At 37.7% G+C, this 20546-nt stretch overlaps 1 protein-coding gene across 1 annotated transcript in view; it reads left to right on the forward strand.

Moving 5' to 3' along the window:
* syt6a (synaptotagmin VIa) overlaps window positions 1-20546 on the forward strand; it is a 79520-nt gene that overhangs the window by 53656 nt on the left and 5318 nt on the right. Inside the window, exons 2-3 of the mRNA XM_008414535.2 lie at window positions 8932-9322; window positions 12688-13249. Of these exons, the coding sequence (XP_008412757.1) occupies window positions 8932-9322; window positions 12688-13249 (953 nt within the window). The remainder of the gene's footprint in view (window positions 1-8931; window positions 9323-12687; window positions 13250-20546) is intronic.

A 20546-nucleotide genomic window follows, 5' to 3' on the forward strand; every position in this document is an offset into this window, starting at 1 on the left:
CCCATAGGACTATTGGGAGCTTTAATATTGCGCTTTTCTTTATGTATCTATGTTTATTCTCTGTCATAATTTTAGTTGTGTCAGTCATTGAGGACYGTTTTTGTTAATGTTTATTATTTTTGTGGTAACCAACAACTACTGTAAAACTGCAATGAATCTTGTTTTACTTTTTTGGGATCAGCAAAACTTTTTTTTTTACAGTGAAAGCTGTAAATAGTGGACTCATTACATAATATCATTACTGCTGCCTGCCATTTATAGCAAAGTTCACCCTAATTTTCCACCTTAAAGCAATTATTTACACCAATACGACCCTTTTAACTATAGGTGCTGCAAAGGTTAACTGAAAATAAAAAAACAAAACAAAAAAAAAACGAGGTCAATACACAGAAATGTTACCAATTGCAATGACTGATTAGTTTATTTACCACATTTGAGATTGTTGGCCAGAACCTAATTTGAGTCCTAATCAAAATGTATAAAAAAAACCTCACTCTTTGTGTGTTTCTATTATCTGAGCGTTATCTATAATGGGATGGAATATTCCTGCCACAGACAATTCAATTCATCACAGCAAATAGAGTGAACACTCCCTGGCTATAATGACTATGTTACTATGGAAACCAGGTGAAATCTGAAAGAACATGATTTTTATTTTTAAAAAGCAAAGGATGTCGTTTTCACTCAGACTTCAAAACAAATCTTAATTAAATGTTCGTGTCATCAGAAATGCCAGATAAGATTCAGAAATTCTGCCTCTGGATGAAACCTGAGCAATGTGTCGCCACTGGTTGCCTGCCACMGGGCACCAGCGCGGTTCAGGATATATTTTATAATAATGCATTTATTTATGAAGCTCTTTGACTCAAAGGGCGGCGCAAGGGAAGCAGCTCTGGATCCAGTTGCAGTCGCTGTCATTTTGTCTGCCTCCTGTCTCAGTTAGTTACATGTAAACAAATTATTTTGTTGCCACATACTTAAACATTGCATATTACATTGATTCCCTTGTTATTTAAGTATGATAATGAATTGTGGTAATGCTCCACAGATMGTTTAAATAAAATGTTTTCTCATCTTTTTTTTTTTCAATCCAACGCAAATAAGAATAAATACAAACAAAATAACTGAAATCCACATATACTCGAGACCCCCTCTAAAAACTCAAATGGTGATTTAAAGGCTATGACAACTGAAAACCTGTTTTAATAATTCAAACACCAGATGTAATTTAATATGCATTAATACACACAGTGGAAACCTTCGTAGCACTACAGCTTCTAAAAATAATCGCTGTTTTCCTTTTCTGCCAATAAGTTGATGTTTTTTTGGCACCTGGAAACAAACTGTTTCACAAACCTCCCGATTATTACATCACAACTGGGAGGCACTGCCTCGTTACCTAGCAACCACAGCTGAGTCACCYAGCAACCCAAGCGGAACTCTACAGTTGTTAAACCAGTGTTCTGTTTGGACCCAGGGTGAAAGACCTATAGGCCTATATATAACCTGTTCAACAACAGATCCCCTTAAATCTATCACTTAAAGCTCAGGGGACTTCTGTCTTTTTTTGTCGCAAATGTTTTACTTTATAAGGTCAGTAAACTTTTTTTCTGRCAACTTTTTGATTTCATAATGTCAGAATATTCTAAGTTAATATTATAAATTCAAAGTTTTTGACTTTTTGACATTGCAGAATATCCAAATTTTTATTTGGAAATATGTTAAATTAATCTAGAACTTTCGGAGTTTTTTTGCCACAATTTTACAACGGAGTATTAGGGCCAAACTAAGAAAAGATAAAAAAATAAATAAATAAATAAAATAATTAATTATGAGAATAAAGTCACAATAATATGAGAATAGACTCGTATGATAAAATAGCTATAATATTACAGAAATAAAGCCATAGTATTATGAGAATTAAGTTATATTTCAAGAATAAAGTTGTGGTATCATGACTGCATTCTCTTAATTTATTTTTTAAATTTTCTTAGTGTGGCCCAATACTTTGTTGTTGAATTTCCTCCCTCACCAATTATTATTATTTTTTTTATATCTACAATTGCACTAATACGCTGTAGTACTTCCCTATTCCTCCACTTCCATTCCATACAACCTAGAACCAAGCTGGGAAGCTTTATAGTGACACTGATAAATCCTTGGTGACGGTTTGAAGGTTCTTCTTTTTGATTGACTGTAGGATTGAGATAAACCACTCCACCATGGCATGGGTGTAATCATTAATAGAGTGCTAAACCCTGAGGTTGGTGTAGGCTTGCGCTGTCGGGGGAGATTTGGTCCGGAGGTACTAATATGTTCACACGGCTCTGCTTCATTACCCATCTGTCTAGAGAGGAAGAACAATGGCTTTTTCAACCATGCTCCGTTTCTCCAGCACTCTCACCCGCTCTGTGACTCACTGCATCATTAGCTGTCTGCATTTAGTTTGTCTTCTCTCCTCAACACAGGAAGAAGGTGAAAAGGATGAAGAAATTAGCAGCATTTCAACTCTATCACCTCTATGTTTTACATTCATGACAGAAGAAAATCCTTAATGTAATGTATACACAAAGTCAGGAGTCATCTCATTAACCTCATTACACCTTTTCTGATAGGATTTAGCTGCTGTAATTACTGTGAGGAATGTATGATGTAAAAAGTTTTCTACTTTTTCTCCGTTTGTCAGCTTTAGAAGTGGCAGCTGCTTCAATATGCATTTTTCAGCAGGATTGCAACTAAACATTAAGGTCCAATTGGGTTCCAACGCAACATTGCTTAAATCAGGGGTGTCAAACTCCAGTCCTCGAGGGCCGGTGTCCTGCAACTTTTAGAAGTGCCTCTGCTGCACCACACCTGAATAGAATAATTAGGTCATTAGCAAGGCTCTGGAGAACTGAGGAGGTAATTAAGCCATTTGATTCTGGTGTTTTGTACCTGTGGCACATCTAAAAACTGCAGGACAGCGGCCCTTCAGCACTGGAGTTTGACACCCCTGGCTTAAATATTAAGTACTTTCCAGAAARGCATTGGAAAGTACTTGAGATAAAAGAAAGATACCCATTGCAGGTAAGGTCTGAGAGGAAGGCGATATGTTATTTATCAAAACTGAAGCACACCCGAGGCAAAATTTCCAAGAAAAAACGAAACATGACGCACAGACAACAACCAGAAGCAACCACAAGGAACTAGAAAGACGGTCTGACAAGGAATGACAGAAAATCGAAACTAGAACCAAATGTGTGGGGAGAAATTTAAGATGAACTAAAAAAGCATGAAGTCAAACCATGTAGAACAAGAAACCAGGTTCAGCTGGGTAACAGGTGGTTCTAACAATTACTGAAAGCAAACCAGGAGCCTAAGTGCTTAATTTCCCAAAATTTCTTGGCATTAAAACCCTTTATTGACAGTTACCAAACAGGAAATTGGTGGAGAGAGGACGAGGGTAAGGACTAGCCTCTGTATATGCTTTACACCATGCAGAACCCCTATTTTCCAATTTTTTTATCATTTGTTTTTTCTACCTTTTTCTGAGTTGAACTCCCTCCATGTCAACATCTWTTTACTATTTACTCTATTGATTGAAGTTCATGAAATGTTTGGAGATTTAAACATTCTCTGAATAATTAATTTGGTGGTTTTTTTGGTGGGCCAAGCMCACTTTGCAGATCACACTCTTCTTTTTTGTTTTGTTCATCATCAACATACTGCATTTCTTTTTATGAAGCCTTACCTGGAGCAACTAAATATGTTGCACCACCTTTCTTCTCTAAATATCAGGGTTTTGGMGAAAGAACAGCTGCAGAGTTTAGGGCCAAAGTTTGCACAGCAACCGGCAGATGTTGAAGAGCTGATGGCAAGCTAAAGAGAGGAGCAGGCGTTTTCTCTTCTGGGTGTGATGGAAAAACTCCAATCTGGCAAGAGATCAGTGGTTCATCATCACAGCACGTGTTAAGCTGTGGTGACTGAGACTTAAAATTTCCCTGTGAGGGTGGGTAATCCAATGAGACACACTTGTGAACAGGATTTTATGTTTTATTCCAATAAATRTGTTTGTGACAGAGCRATTTSAATATCTTTCAGRATRACCATAATGATTGTGTGCTAATGAGCTTACCTCTGGTCAGCTGGGAGAAAGATATCCTCTAAATACGCACAGTTAATAAACATCATCATTCATTCATCGGTCATCTGTGAGCACAAAGGAGAAATGCAGAATTTCTATCATTGCCTGTGAGTCTCAAATGACTTCAGAAAATAGATTGTATTGGAGTATGCTGTGCTATTTCCATCAGCAGGTCATGGTGGCCAATCAGCACTCTGCACCTGATAATGATTTGTTCGGAAAACTACAAAAAAAAAGGCCTTGACTTCATCATGTAGCAAAGAAAACRTATGTATCCATCAAACTGGAGTCTACACCTTCTATAATTCCACATTTTTTGTGTGATAGGCAGCAGAATTGTTTTTTGTGGCAAGCAGATCTACCTCAGGGTTTCTGGCAACAKCTTTYCTGCATGTGAGATGGTGCCTTGCAGATGTTTCCTCAAGCTGGGATGTATTTTTCACTCTATGGGAGGACATGCATGTGTCCAGCCAACTTTAGTGGGCAGGTTTGGAAGGTGTGTCGTCCAGCTGGAGCAAATCTGGTTCTGCTGGGGAGTTCTGATTCCCCAACAGGATGGGCCTGGTTTGTCTGAAGCAACCGGAAAATTATTGCTTTCAGTTTTGACAATGGTGCTTGGCAAAAGTATTTGTACCCTTTGAATCGATTCGTGTTTTTTTTCACATTACAACCACAAAATGTATTTTATTCAGCTTGCATAACATAAATCGACACAAAGTAGTGCAAACTGAAGAATGATGCATCATGTTTTTTGTGTTTTATGTTCTTGTGGGTAAAATAAGTCTTGAACACATCACAGTTTTTCTTAGTAAACATATTTCCAAGGGGGCCAATGACATAAAATTTTCACCAGGTGTTGGTAACATTCCATGTACTYCGTACGCAGAAAGAAACCAAAACAAATAAGTAAAGAAACTAACTTATGTKTAATAATGTGAAGTGGCACAGGAGGAAAAGAATTGAACACACTTACTGATATTTATTTAATACTTTGTACAAACGTATGTGTTGGTAATGACAGATTCAAGACAGCGCCTGTATGGAGGAACTGTAGTCACATGTATTGTTCGATACTTATTTTACTTATTGTATGTGCAAWCATCTGTCTTTGCTTTTTCTTGGTGTTCATGATGCTGTTGGTTGGACTAGAGTTAATTTTATTAACGTAGGATAGACTGAATACAAAAGCATGCCATACTTCAGGTTTTTGTCCATAGAAATTATGTTGAAACTATTTATTCTTTTCARTTAAATTCACAATTATCAGSTTCTTTATTTTGCCACATAAAATGTGACTAAATCATATTGAGGTTTGTTGTTGTAATACAACAAAATGCGATAAAAAAAATCCATGACATTTTATTATATCTGCCTTTTTTATTTTTCATGAGCAATTTTGTTGCTATCAGCAAAAAGACAATGATATAAACAGTCTKTTCATCTTCTGCAAGCTGCTCATTCAAAGATGAATATGTCRAGGTCAATGTGCCAGGTAAACAATCACAAGCGTATTAAGATCACATGTCAGGGAGTCTGCTCACACAGTCATGTTTTTTTTGTGSCAGTTATTTTCACACTGTGAGGTTCAGCCCGAGTTATTGCGTGAGAGGAGAGGGACCAGTGAAAAGACTGTTATTATCACTGTCAGCTCTCGAGCTGCAGCATCAAAGTTCAGGCTCAGATGCATTCAAATGTGAACACACTCAAATGATTCGTTCTCATACAATGGGACCTGGAATGCCACTCTGTCTGACGCTCGGCTGCATTTCCATGAATCTGGGCAATCACAGCAAACATGCATGAAAATYGCTGCGTTTGTTCTGTAACACAATAATCAAGTCAAGGCTGTTTGTACATCCTGTGCAAGCAGGGGCTTCTAAAGTTAACAACAAATTTACAATGCTTTGATCATGTCAGCTTGAAGAAGTGCAAACGTTTCAAATGTAAGCATGAAGCACAGCAGGTGTGACAAAATGCATTAATGAATCCAGCATGACTGAAGTTCAGAACGCCTTACCATAAATCAGGCTTGGGCTGTTTTTCTGTTTGTGTCTGTCATACACCGTTCAGTGTCAAAGATGTCCCTGCAGTGGAAACCCATTAAAACTAGAAAGAATTACATGCTCAACTTGAATTCCCATCCCGTCAACACATTTTTGTAGTGAAAGACTGAGACGTACGGCAGCGTGTCTGAGAGCACAGTCTGAGATCAGCTTCGGTTTGCTGTGACCAAGGATGAAGACTGCAAGCGACAGTCCAGTCCGGATGAAGCTCTGTGGAGAGCCGTGTGAAATTTCACATGACATGTGGAGGCCAGGGCCGCGGACAGCTGAGAAATCCTCCTCAGGGATAAATCCCTGAGACTCGAAATCCAGTCCGTTGCATGGCTAAGCCAAAAAGTTTCCTTAAAGGACTTTCCAATTAGTTCAAGTTCCTTATAATGAATCCCATAAATTTGGGCACGTTGTGATGGGAAACTTAAAAAGTAGCCCAATGACATATTAAATGAGTTCCCTTTTTAAATTATTCAAAATTATGTTCTTTAGTATTTTTACTCTCATGAGTTTCACTGGATAATCAGAGGGAAATAAATCTCTACTTCCACTACTTTTATGTAATAGTTTCAGGATGAATGTTATAGATTGATGTATTTAAGGCACCTGCTCCTCATCTAGGAAAATGTTCACTTATCCGTTTGAATTCAGTTTAATTTAAATTAATTTTATTTAGGTGAGGCATTAAAAAAAAAGCTAATCTAAATCAAGTTACATTCAGTCTATTCATTTCAGTCAGTATTCATTTTTAACATCCGGTTAAATACAAACAGTACAAATCTATCCAATGCTAAAAAGCAAATGTCAGTCTAAGGAAACGTATAGATTATAATTTATTTTGGAATTTCCTAACAAGGTGGTTCCAGTGCCAAAYCAGAGCTGTTGCCCTACAACCAGTTCTTTACGTTTACCACACGTCTTCCAAAATATATTCAGTATATTACTGTAAATTATTGTACAAGATAACAGTGCAAACAGTTTATTCACGCAGAGCACCATATTTGGCTTGCTATCATTTTCTATAATTGTCTTTTGATCACCAACGTAATCTTTAAAGCTAAAATTTTAAATGCATGGAGCAGTTACTCATATCAAGGTGTATTGAGGTTTGATTGTTTCAACAAACCTATTCCGTCATGATCTTCCTGCAGTTCAGCCCCTTAAGGACGAATGATGCGAATTAGCCTCATACCCGTTTTGTTGTGAATATAGCACATGAACACCACAAATGATGGTTGAAACGCATGCCTATCGTTTTGAGGATACCGTTTTATCTAGTGGTCAGAGTTGAAACTACATGCCGTTCAGGGAAGCGAAAGTGGGCAATGGACAGGCTACATGTCATTTGGTTGTTAAGCTCAGTAAATAATCTTAATTGTGAGCTAGATTGTGCAATATTACAATAAACGTGACCGCAATTAAACAAGATCTTTTCTAATTTTGGGTTTTAAGCTTTTTAGTGACATGGGGCAACTAAGGAATGGAAATGGGTGATACTGGTACTAAGTGAAATATAAAATTCAGGTATAGTTGTAAACATTTTTAATTTAAAGAAATTTTGCATTACTTAGTAATAATTAAAGAAACTTTAAAAAAGTATGCTTTGACTCAATTTCAAAGTCCTGTTTAATTCCAGCATGAGTAAGAATTGTTTTTTGTTTGTTTAATTGTGTTAAAACTATGATCTGAATCTGCAGAAATATTTGTGCGTATTGGTTTATTCTTCCAATAATGGCAAAATTATCCTCTATTTTCACTGTTTGTGTAATTCTAGCCAAGACCTATCCTGCACTGTTGTAAACTAAGCTCATGATGTAACCTGGAAGAACACCAGCAGCAGGTTTCTGCTCATGTCAGTGCTCATATTTGAGTTTTGGTGAGAAAAGGTCGAGTCAAAGCCATTCCCACATGCCTTTGTGGAGCCTTTTGCTCTTTCCCTGGTGCATTCTGTGAAGAAGAGGAGTTCAAGCATCCTCTGAGTGGCCACTAAAACTCTCCTCTGCATGTAATTGTAGATTAAACTGAACAATCAAAAGGGAACACTGAAGCAAATTTTTGACAGCAGAGTTTAAATCCCCTGTGAAGAGCAGGAGAAGACGCTCTAAGCCACAGGTGCTGAGTGTAATATTTATTTTAAGGGAAAAAGGCTACACTTGTAAACTGAGTACACTTCCCTGTGGATTTTGTCCTTCGCTCGTTGCGAATCCCTGCAGGGTGCTTGACAGCCTTCTTGGTGAATGTCCAGCTCTGTGTGTGCTGCTCATGTAAAGGATTTTCATAGAGAAGAAAATAAACGGGCTTGACTGTGCATTCATTTTGTTTGTGCCTGATTGCTAAAAATACCAGAGATATCTCTAGTATCCTTGTCGCTTTGGTTGTTTTAATGCAAATGCTGAATTTGTTTGTTTTTATTAATAATTTGCCACATTTGGAATAACACATTCACAGCCAATAACATGGTGGAAACTAAGAGCCAGCTATGCTTGGATTTAAATTATGTTTACTTTGCGTATCCCTTGGCTGAACTGACTAATGGTGGTTTGTTTTAAATATTTATGAAGCACGTCGCACACTGTACTTACACAATGCTCTCAGTGTTATATAGAAACCACTGATGCAGCAGCAGACTATCAGAAACCATGTTCTAATAGACTCTCTCTTTCTCTGTGTGTGTCCTCTCTCACCCTTGTAATCACCATCTGTTTGTCCATATTGTGTGATCCTCTGCTTCTGGTCCCTGCGGCTCACCACCAGACGCTACTTTTGGCCTTGTGCTCGCTGTGTTTCTTGTTTGCGGCCTCGCTCTGCTGGGCCTTCTCACATTAGTCTCCTGGAAGCTTTGCTGGGTGCCTTGGCGGAGTAAGGCCCAGTTCCCAAGCCCGTCTCTCAGCCCGGCCTGTGGCCCCCAGCACTGCCCGCTCCAGCCACCCCTCCCGCTGCCCAGTCCCCAGCAGCAAGCGATCACCATGGCGACAGAGAAGGTGAAAGACCCCGTGGGTTCGATGGGCTTCCTGGAGGCGGCCGTGAAGATAAGCCATACTTCCCCCGACATCCCCGCCGATGTGCAGCTCTCCATGAGGGAGCACTTCCTGCGCCGCACACAGCGCATGCAGAGGCAAACCACTGAGCCGGCCTCCTCCACACGGTTAGTGTCACACACACGCATGCAAATGCAGACCTCGCTGCATATAAAACTGCCAGGTATGGTTTGTTCATATAAAAATATGTCTGGGGTTGCATGCTGGCTGTGAATGCACGCTGCAAAAACACAAAATCTTATCAAGTATTTTTGGTCTAGTTTGTAGAGCAAATATCTTAGTACACTTTGAACAAGACAAAGCTAACTTTTCAGCAAAGCTTGTTTTAACTCAATAATTACTTAATACTGATGAAAAAATACTACTTCTAAGTAAAATAATCTGCCAGTGGAACTAGAACTAGACTAAAAGTATTGTTCCACTGTTAGTTCACTTTGCTGATAACTAGTGCTTTTCCCCCCATATTAAAGTATCATTAACTTACAACAAGCTCATATTTCTTGATGAAAAGTTACTTGTAAGTTAGTTTTATCTTATTTCAGGTGTACTATGATATTTGCGCAAGAAACCAGACCAAAACTACATAGTACGGTTTTATGTTTTTGCAATGCAGAATTTACAACATGAATTGTAGACGCTCCATTCACTACAAAAACACAAAATCTTACATATTTTTGGTCTAGTGTCTAGTCCTAATTTATTTTTACTCTTGAAACGAGCAAAATTATTTTACAAGTAACTTTTCAGCAAGCTATAGGAGAGAAGAGAGAGTATTTCAATATTGATGAAAAAGTACAAGTTCCTTTGGCAGATTAGTTCATTTATAGAATGGAAAAATTTATTTTCATACTGAAATGATCTGCCAAAGGAACTAGTACTTTTTCATCAATAGATCATAGTAAGGAATTATTTACTTAAAACAAGCTTGTGAAAAATTACTGTACTTGTAAGTTAACTTTGTCTTATGTCAAGTGTAACAAATATATTTTCTCTAGAAACAAGACCAAAGTACTTGGTTGATTTTATGTTTTTGCAGAGTTAGTCCAACATGAAATATAAATAATGCAAATTAGAAGCAACCTCAAGCTGCAGCACATTTTCACAGAACAGTCGCCGTATGACTAATATGAGAAAATTACATTTTCAAAGCAAGTTGGTTCTGCAGAGATTAACTTAATATATATTGTGGTTGTTGAACATAATTCAGCCGCAACTCTCTGTAGGTCATTCTCATAAAGCTGATATGAGTCCTCAAACTAATTAATGAAACGGAGTACACAAACATATGCTGCACCAGAAGCACTTTGCAGCATATTTGGAGCAGACTAAGAAGCCAATATCAGTTTTTTAAGCCTGTTTTATTGCACCTTCCACACTTATTAGCACCCCTGGTGAATATGTGTCAAAATCCTTTAAATAAATTTAACCTTTATTAAAGCCGCATAACCTCTTACTGAAAAATGTAAAAAAATAAAATAAAAGAGAAAAGAAATCTCACCCTTAATTTGAACATTTTCATGAATTGTGTTAAAAATAACAGTTTCTAATAAAATCTTTGTTGCTACAATGATTGGACAAACTGAACAATTTCTATTATAAGTTGGTAACACATTTTCATTTAATTCGCACTTTACTTTTTTTGTTTCATCAGCATCAGTTAATTCATTTAGTAATCCACGACTTTCAATTTACCCGGAGCACAGATAGGGCATGTCACACAGACCCATTTCATTTAACTTCAGAGCTTGGTCACAGCCTGACTCGTTGCTTCAGGAGTTTTGATATTGTGGTGAATAATCAAAATTAAAGCTAATACATAAAATTCCACCAGACACAGTTGCACTATTCTTCCAAAAGGTTTCACATGACAGATATCAATATATTATGAACTGTCTAAGCTGTTTATGATCTGTTTAACACAAACACAATTATTTTTCATTCATTGAAGAAGTTTGTTTCTGATTGAAAATGGGATAGCCATCTCTCAAAAAGGTTTTAAAATACATAAAAAGAATGTCAGGCCATATTCACACCTGCTCTGGTTAATCTGCTTTAATCAAGCTCTAGCTCAGTTGCCTAGAAAGTCCAACTTTGGCCCATCTTGCAGTTAAGGAGCTTAACTTCCCTTTCACGTGGAAGTTAAGAAAAAACACCCATTCATCATTTACACCTCTTTGTCCTTGCAGGGTTGCGAGGGGCTGGTAACTCCAGCGGTCGTTTGGCAATCTACTACAGACAACACAGAGACACACAGCCACGTACACACATGTCTAAGGGACATTTAGTGTAGTTGATTAACCTAACATTCAAGATTTTGAACAGTGAGAATAAGCTGGAGTACCCAAAAAGAACCTCAACGCTCCAAACAGGAAAGACCCTAAACTGGGTCTACCTGGCACTTGCTACCAACTGTGCCACCAAGCAACACAGAAAAAGAATTATAATTTAGAAAAATGGAGGAATAATAGTTATCTGAATACCCAAAAAGGAATATCTGCAATTACAGTGAGCTTAACTTCACGTGGAGGTTAAGCTCATCTCACTGCGGACAGTTCCAGCATCTTCCAGTTTACGACGGGGTTGAGATTTGGTGGTTCCCAGGTCGCTCTTCAACATCCCAACCAATTTCCTTTTAGCTGAGGCTGACACTTTGGGTGAGATGAGTCAAAGCTTTCAACACAGTTGGACGTTCCAACACATCAATGATCTCAAACAGACTTTTAGAAGCAGGCTAACATTAAGCTTCTGAAATGGTCACAACCTCCCAGGAAACCAACCACTTTAAATAAGCGCTTTTATTTTTGATGAGCATGGTCAAATATCAAACCAGAGTTATTTCTATTAACTTAATATCCATAAAAAATATTTGATAAAGACATGCAATGTAATATCAGTGGGCGTGTATGTGTATATTCGAAGCTGTATTGATAATTTTGAGCCTGATTGGATCTGAATTTTATTATTCATTAAACTTATTTGTTGTATACCACACCAAAAAAATAATTCAAATGCATATAAAAAGCCAAACGTAAATGTTACGTTCATGTCAGTGAATGTGCGTCTGACCAGCACTGTGTTTCAAACATTTAAGTTTTAAATAAAGGCAAAACCAACACAAGAAATTGGAATAGAGCGTCTTGCCTAACAACCATAACATCTTGGTAGAAAAAGTACATTAAAATCTTTTCTGTGTGTGATTAAAGTCAAGAAACATGGTTCTGTTGTGTGTAATTGCTAGGTATATTCAGATTTTCTTTTTATCAGAGTTTAGTTTAGTTTTAGTTTATCAAAGCTTAATAAATGTGCCAGCCGGATTGTTAGAGTCTGTTGCTAAGAGTGAAAAACAATCCTCTGCCCTTTGTCAACAAGAGTGGGTCTGTGCCTGTTAATTAAACAAATCCCACAGTTATTCCCTGCATTCTCACTGCAGCTGTTTAACACAAACGCCATCTAATCATTTCTGTCTCTTCAGGCACAACTCGTTCAAAAGACACCTTCCCAGGCAGATGCAGGTGGGAAGCTTAGATCTGGGAAACGACTACGTGGTGGACAGGGAAGAAAAGCCAACCAGCCTGGGTCGCATCCAGCCGGAGCTCTACCAGCAGAAGGCCTCGGAGTCAGAGGAATCGTCCAAGCATGGCGGCGAAAAAAACTGTGGCAGGATTAACTTCTCGCTCAAGTACGACTACGAAAATGAGGCGTTGCTTGTCAATATTCTCAGGGCCGTTGACCTACCTGCCAAGGACTTGTGTGGCACCTCTGACCCTTATGTGAAGGTCTACCTGCTGCCTGATCGCAAGAAGTTCCAGACGCGCGTCCACCGGAAGACACTCAATCCCACGTTCAGCGAAAGTTTCCAGTTTCCTGTGCCTTACGACGAGCTGCCCGTCAGGAAGCTACACATGAGCGTCTTTGACTTTGACAGATTTTCCCGGCATGATATGATCGGGGAAGTGGTGCTGGAGAATTTGTTCGAGATGTCGGACCTGTCGAGGGAGACGAACATATGGAGGGACATCCAGTATGCTACAAGTGTAAGAATCGCCTTTGTTCTTTTTCTTACTTTAGGTCCATCAATCTATTCATCCATTGTCTATAACCACTTATACACAAATAGGCTTTTGCTTGATGGCTAGAAAATGAAAAGTTGACATTTTGCATGTTTTTATTCTTCTATTTGGCTTTCAGCTGCTTCTGAAAACAGCCATAATGCTTTAAAAACACCAACTGCTTTTTGACAATAAGTTAATGTTTTTTGGTGTCTGGAAAATGAGCTGTTTCAAAAACGTCCCGATTGTTAAATCACATTTGAAGGGCATTGCGCTGTCGCCTAGTAATGTCAGCTAAACCCAGCCTGTTACCTAGCAACCGAGGCAGATCTCCACGATGTATGGTCAGCTGGTTTTACTGTTTTATGCGCTGTACAGTTTTGTTGGTGACTTACCATCCAGAAAACAATTGCAGAATTCTTGTTGGTTGTGCAGAAGGCTCCACTTCAACTTTTCAAAGACACACCAATGAGTAATTGTGCATCTGTTTGCAGCCATTTTCACATGTTAGTATAGACGTTGAGTCGCAGGGCGTGGCCAGCAGCAGCTTAGTTGGATTTAAATTGACAGGAGGACCTAAAACAATTCTGGAAAGGAGATAAAATTGTCTAGGACTGATTTTGTGCAAAATTTAATGAAAATATTTTGTATAGCCCATAGACTGATCCTGACTTGTTCCAGGTTTGCTGCTGTAATATGGCAAAATGGGGAACAGTTCAGGGTGCTCTATGTAAACTGAGCAAACATGTATTGTAATTGTTTTATTACTTACATTTGGTGCTACTATAAGACACAGAATAACATTGCAGATATTCCTTTTTGGGTATTCAGATAACTATTATTCTTCAATTTTTCTAAATTATAATTCTTTTTCTGTGTTGCTTGGTGGCACAGTTGGTAGCAAGTGCCAGGTAGACCCAGTTTAGGGTCTTTCCTGTTTGGAGCGTTGAGGTTCTTTTTGGGTACTCCAGCTTATTCTCACTGTTCAAAATCTTGAATGTTAGGTTAATCAACTACACTAAATGTCCCTTAGACATGTGTGTACGTGGCTGTGTGTCTCTGTGTTGTCTGTAGTAGATTGCCAAACGACCGCTGGAGTTACCAGCCCCTCGCAACCCTGCAAGGACAAAGAGGTGTAAATGATGAATGAGTGTTTTTTCTCAACCAGATAAGATAATATTTAAGCTGCCTCTAAGAGCTGAGCTTATTAACTAACAAAGCTATCTGATTAGTAATTTCTACACACAAATGCTCTTCAGCTGCACATCTATATTTCTCAGAGCCTTGAGTTTTACACGAAAGTCAAAAAGGTACATTTATCAAATGTATCTGCATATTTAATTTATTTTCGGACTGTAGTTTCTTTAAATAGGGTTACATTCCTTCCTTTCATTTCCTCAACTCGTTTTCACTGCCAGTCATTGTGATAAAGCTAAGCAGAAAAGTACAGGGTTATTGGGTTATTGCGCCTCTTGAAAGGATTATAAAATGTTAGTATTTTCTCTAATTTCAAGGCTGTTATAGTTTGTATTTCATCCATCCATTGCCGTCTGCAATTTTGTGCTAACCTTTAAATTTACACTCATGATGTACAGTAGTATTTTGATGCTCAGCAAGCACTACGCATCTCCTCAAGGAGATGAGGAAGTGTAGATGTGAGTTTCTGCTGTAGTGCTAAGATGGGTTCCAGTGGGAAAATTACAGCATATTAATGTAAATTTGGTGTTTGAGATATTAAAATAGGCAGTTAGAAGCATTTTAGAGAGATTCTCAAACTGATACCAGAGGTTCACTGTAATTGTTTTTACAAAACCTGGGATGCCAATGTATTTACACACCTGCTATTTAAACCTTGACCAATCCACTTTTTTTTAACTGTGGTAACTTCTGTTTTATTGCACAATATTGGAGCATGCAGCTTTAGGTCTGGGGCCAGCAATGCCCATGAAAAAGGGTTGATTTGGTGTCTTTTCTGGTAATTTTATTCTTCTGAAAGTCCCAGTGAGGAGCTATTTTCAGTTTATCTGGCAGAGATCACCAGACTATATCCTGGTATATATAATTTGTTAGAAACCTTTCACTCTAACCAGGCTTCCAGGGCCTTTGGAAGAGAAATTGAATGCAAATATTCATCCTCTGTTTTTCGTCAGGCACACAGTCAGAAGCATCGAGCAAACTCCACCTTTGCTTTTGTGTTGCTGGAAAGACTTTGTGTTCTATGTGTCCCAAACAGACAGCCGTTTTAATCTTTTTAATGATTTGGTTGGATTTAAGAAAAATTAAAAAAAATCAGTCTGGGATTATGTGACTGCAAATAAAAGCTTTTTGTAGATTTTTACCAGAGGTGCCAATAAGATTGCAGGAGGAGGGGAGGCCTTGTGTTACACTCATAACTTTTAAAGTAAGTTTTGTGGCTTCGTAACAATTTCCAGAGGCCGTTTTCAAGAATGACATGTTTACTTGTTGGCAGCACATTAGGCGCCTCGGAGCCCTTGTCACTTTATCACCTCCACAGGGTGCCATTATCTGACAGCTCCCCTCGCTCCCGCTGTTGAACTTCTTCAGGGGTTGTTCAATAATCTCAACATTATTGCTTTGCGGGCAGAAAAGCAGGCATCCTTTCTTGGCACACTAACTTAATTGAACCACCGATTGATTTTATGACAAAACGCCTTGCTGCCATCAACTCCAGGATAGGTAACATAAAGAATGCACAGATGGTGAGTGTTCAAAACGCAGCTGTACGACGGTGAAAGGCTTAATGAGTGCAAAAGATAGCAATATTGAGGTATCATTTGCTCTCTTGGATTATCTGATTGGAGGGAGATATTTACTGATAGCCTCAACCTTGAAGATAAAGATTACAAGCAATTTGTCCTGTGCGTTTGATCAATACAAAGTATTATCAGAACGATTTCACTGGCTAATCGCATGCATGAATAGAGGTGACTATTGATCAGGTAGCAATGAATACTAAAGGTGACGTATATTAAATGAATAAAGACATTATAAGGATGTAATAAAACAGAAAATCAATTAGATTTCAAACATGTTTAAACCTGAAAAAATGTTTGTTTGTTTTTTCTAATGATTTTTGAAAATATTAGAGGATCTTATAGGCTGTATGGCTTTTTCCAGTTTACTATGGTGCGACTAGTCCTAACGTGTGATTCTGACAGATCGTAAAGGTCACACAGATGTGATCCAGGGCCTGGCTTCATTTTTAATTATTCATGGGACTTTAGTGGAGCTCCAAATGTCAAAGGTACACAGATCAATATTAGTAGGTCACCAATTCCCCTTCAGGTATATTTTCAGGGTTTTTTTAAGCAAAGGACACTATAAGTATGGTCCAAAAGTGCAATAGTTATATATATATCCTTTTAGTGTGTAAACCCCAGTGTTCCTAGAAAAGATTCACGCTGTGCAGACGTTACTGTCATCCTCCTATACAGCCTGCGATTCTACACGGACAACCAAAGTGTCACTTTATGCTTTTATAGCTCTTGATACATCTCTTGATATATTTGCTGTACTCCCACATTACGGGAGAACCTTCCCACCCTTTGAACAGAATCCCACACTGGCATAGCGGAGAAATCCGGATCGCAGCTGTATGTGTGGCGTTAAGACTGCTGCTCTCTGACAGGAGGCTTATGGATTTGCCAATCATCAGAGTTCTTCCCAAGCTCATTCAGTCTGATTAGGGCTCTGTGAAACCTTAATAATGTTGATGGTGCTAAGAGCCCACATGTAGCAGATATCAGGACACTCATTCCACTTAATAGTATTAGCTCAGTAAGGACTCCCGTAGGACTTTCTTTAAGTAAGCTAGAGTTAATATTTAGGAATGTAGGCAGGTTTATAGGAATATGTTGAATAGAAAAAGGCTAAAATTTCAAATGTTAATTGTCTTAAACACATTTCACACTCTGTTACCTACATTAAAGTATAACGCAGTAGCTTTCATATTTTCTGCTGAAGAGCCCTGAAGGTTTAAAGTGAAGCTGTCTGCTATCTGGTTTTGGTGTGGCACCCTCAGGCTTCTCTTTATCTCCTTCATGAGTACCACATGTGCATGACAAATGGAGCAAGTGGAGCAACAACTTTCATTGACTCAAAAAATAATTCCCTGCAAGTGGACATATTTACTAACTCTTGTTAAGTGTAATTTTGCTTTCCGAATGTTAAAAAATCCATCCTCCATCTCGACCTGCTTGTCCATGGAAGGTTATTAGGGTGTGGTCAGTTCTCATCAGTCATTAGCTGTGTGCGAAAAAACTGATATTTCACTAATGTTGAAAAAAACAAAATTTTGCAATTGTGGTGTTTCCATTAAATAACAAACGCAATTAAAATCACATGTGGATAAGTTTATTTACACGAAGAACATTCTGTGCAATGATCCTCCAACTATTTCTTAATGGTTTGCTCCAATCGTAACATTGGGTGGTTGATCATGGTGTTTGGTGTTTTGCAAAATAATAATTTTGATACAAAAAAAACGTCCTCATCCCAGGGGCAAAACTTTTTATCAAAAAAGGGAGAGTTTATTTGAAATTGGCATGTTTCTGTTATGTTAATTTATTTTCAAAATGTCAAATTCTGCAGCTTTGTGGTTAGTGGAAATCCAGCATCAGGGAGAGTTGTTCATTTCTGCTTCTGAGGTCCTACAAACAAACATGAAAGTAATCCAGTCTGTGTCTGGCCCAGTAAACCTTTTAAAGACTTAATCCAGTGGTAAACTGTCTTAAAGGTGTAGTCAATGGGATGGATGCATGGCTGGATGGCTAGTTCAATATTATTCTGCATAATGATAATATATTACCACAATTCTCTAAATTAAACTTGGTTATACTTTTTCCCTATCTTATTGACATGTTTTATAACTTATTCCGGTTCCAAAGTTGTCCACAAATTATATGCAGCCCATAGATTAACATTCACATCCATGCAAAACTAGAACTTACCTGAGAAACGGGTGACAAAAAAGATTCCCTAACCTTTCAGCATGATTCTCCCAGATACTAAAGAAGGATCATTAGTAAGGGAGCAGGTGCTAATCGTGTGCTTTTCTCTTGCCGGTTCACAGTTCATTCTGAATCACTCCTCATTAATGAGCTATCATTCATTAAACTGATGATTCATTGATTATCAGATCATTATCGTCCATGTGATTCTTCTTTTCAAAAATGCATAATTTGCCTAAAAATGGTGAAGATATTGTTTCTGATTTAATGTCTAACACACCGTTAACTGACTGTCAGCCCCTTGTAGATTATATTTTCACAAGAAACAGAAACACAAACGTGCCTCTATAGGAACGTTAACACTGCACATGGAAAATATTCATCTGAGTGAATGAATCAAAATAAATTAGGGAACAAAAATCTTTTTTCCTGTTCAATGCGTCAAACCTGACAACTCCAGGGGAAATCAGATTGATGTTAAAGACTCTTGAATACAAAATCGATAATAATCTTTCTCAATTTTCATGTTTCATGTATTCTTATTATATCATCTTTGAGAATTTACACAAATGAGTTTGCATTTGCAGTCATCTCTAATAACTACATTATTTTTCATGGAGGCATCTTGCCATGAACAGCAGCACGCGGCACACAAAGCAGGGAGTAAACTGACTGATTGTAGCTATTATGACAGACTTGTTTTGTTTTTCTTCATTGCAACTTATTGTGAGAAAAGGCTTCATACTGCTTGAGGTACTTCAATTTTGATTTGTTGATACCTGTTGGTGTTTTTGATAGGATGTGTCCATGAAGAATCTGATGTTTTTCATATACGTATGTTTCAGTTTCATTTTGAATTTTGTTGCGTACATTACACAGTTCAATCCTGGGAAACCAAACGACATTATCTATTTTCAAGCAGCTGGCATCTTCAAAATGAAGGGCCGTGCATAACTTAGCAGCATTGATGTTCATCAAGCATATTCCATGTAGCCAATAAAACCTGTCTGAGCTGTGTGTGTTGCAGTCTCCATGCTAATTGTTCAAATTCATGCATGAGTTTCAAATGCATAGAAACGCCACGATCCCTGGGAGTTTCAGTTATATTCTTTCACAGCTGTTCTTCGTTTGTTGACTTACTCACCTGGGCAGCATTCAGTAATCAAACTGCCCATTATAAATACGCTTTGGTTCAGGTACTTCATCGTCAGATCATCTGTAGTCTACTGGCTGCTGTTGCAATTTCCAGTCTGGTCCTGATTTCTGAGTCGCTATGAAAATCATTTACTCACCATGCTCCTGCCGCAGCCCTCATCACAGCTAAAACATAACAACAAATATGCTGTGCCCAGTGTTTATTCACTAGTCTGTATGACTAGAAATACCCCTTAGCTACTCATCTAATTGCTTTTATCTAAAACAAAACTAGCAATTATACCATATATTGCAAGAAAATGTAAATTATATATATATATATAATTTTTTTAGATATGTAGACTAAAACAGAAATGTAGAATTTTAAAAAAACATTTAGCAGTAATCCTTAAATAAAAAAATATTTTAGTTTTTCTTTTTGCCCTTTTTATTTTTAGCTAAATAATTCAAACTCAGTCAGACTAAAAAGAGAAAGTCTCTGAAAACTAATTTTAAACTTTTGCCAAATATTTTATGTTGGCATTAGGACTGGACTTTGTCTGGGCCTTTCTAATAAACATTAGAAAAGGCCCATTTTCCCATGAAGTCTGACCAATTTCTCTGTTTCTACTGTTTTCTAGTTTTATTCCACATGCATGTAGCTCCAAAGTTAAATTTTCATGACCAAAGCTCTGTGTTTCACATGTTTGCTGTGAATGGATTGTGGCAATCTGCAAACTACACCTATGTGTGTATGTTTCTCCAAAAGTAGTGTTTTTCTTTCTGTTTTTCCTTCAGATTTATGGAGAGCTTTGTGCTCCTTGGTTTTCATTATGCTGTTTATTCACTAAACTCACAGAACAGCTGCATAAGGACATAAGGGACATTTCACTTCTCCTTTCATTCAAAAAGCATCTGAAAAAACTATAAGGGGCTTGGAAAGCCAAAACTGTCAACATTGATTATATGTAAATATGTAAAGTTGTTTTATGCATTTCTTACTCAATGGTGTTATTTTGTGGTTTTTATCCTTGTATGTATGAAATGCTTTTAAAATCAACTTGCCAATGGGAATAAAGGTGGAAATTAGCTGCCTGACCATAGGCGGCTAATTGTGTGTTTAAATGTAAATGTTCTTTATTATATACTGTTCTGTAAAAAAAAAAAAAAAAAAAAAA

This window comes from Poecilia reticulata, linkage group LG7 (genome assembly GCF_000633615.1).
Source record: "Poecilia reticulata strain Guanapo linkage group LG7, Guppy_female_1.0+MT, whole genome shotgun sequence".
Taxonomy (NCBI): Eukaryota; Metazoa; Chordata; class Actinopteri; order Cyprinodontiformes; family Poeciliidae; genus Poecilia; species Poecilia reticulata.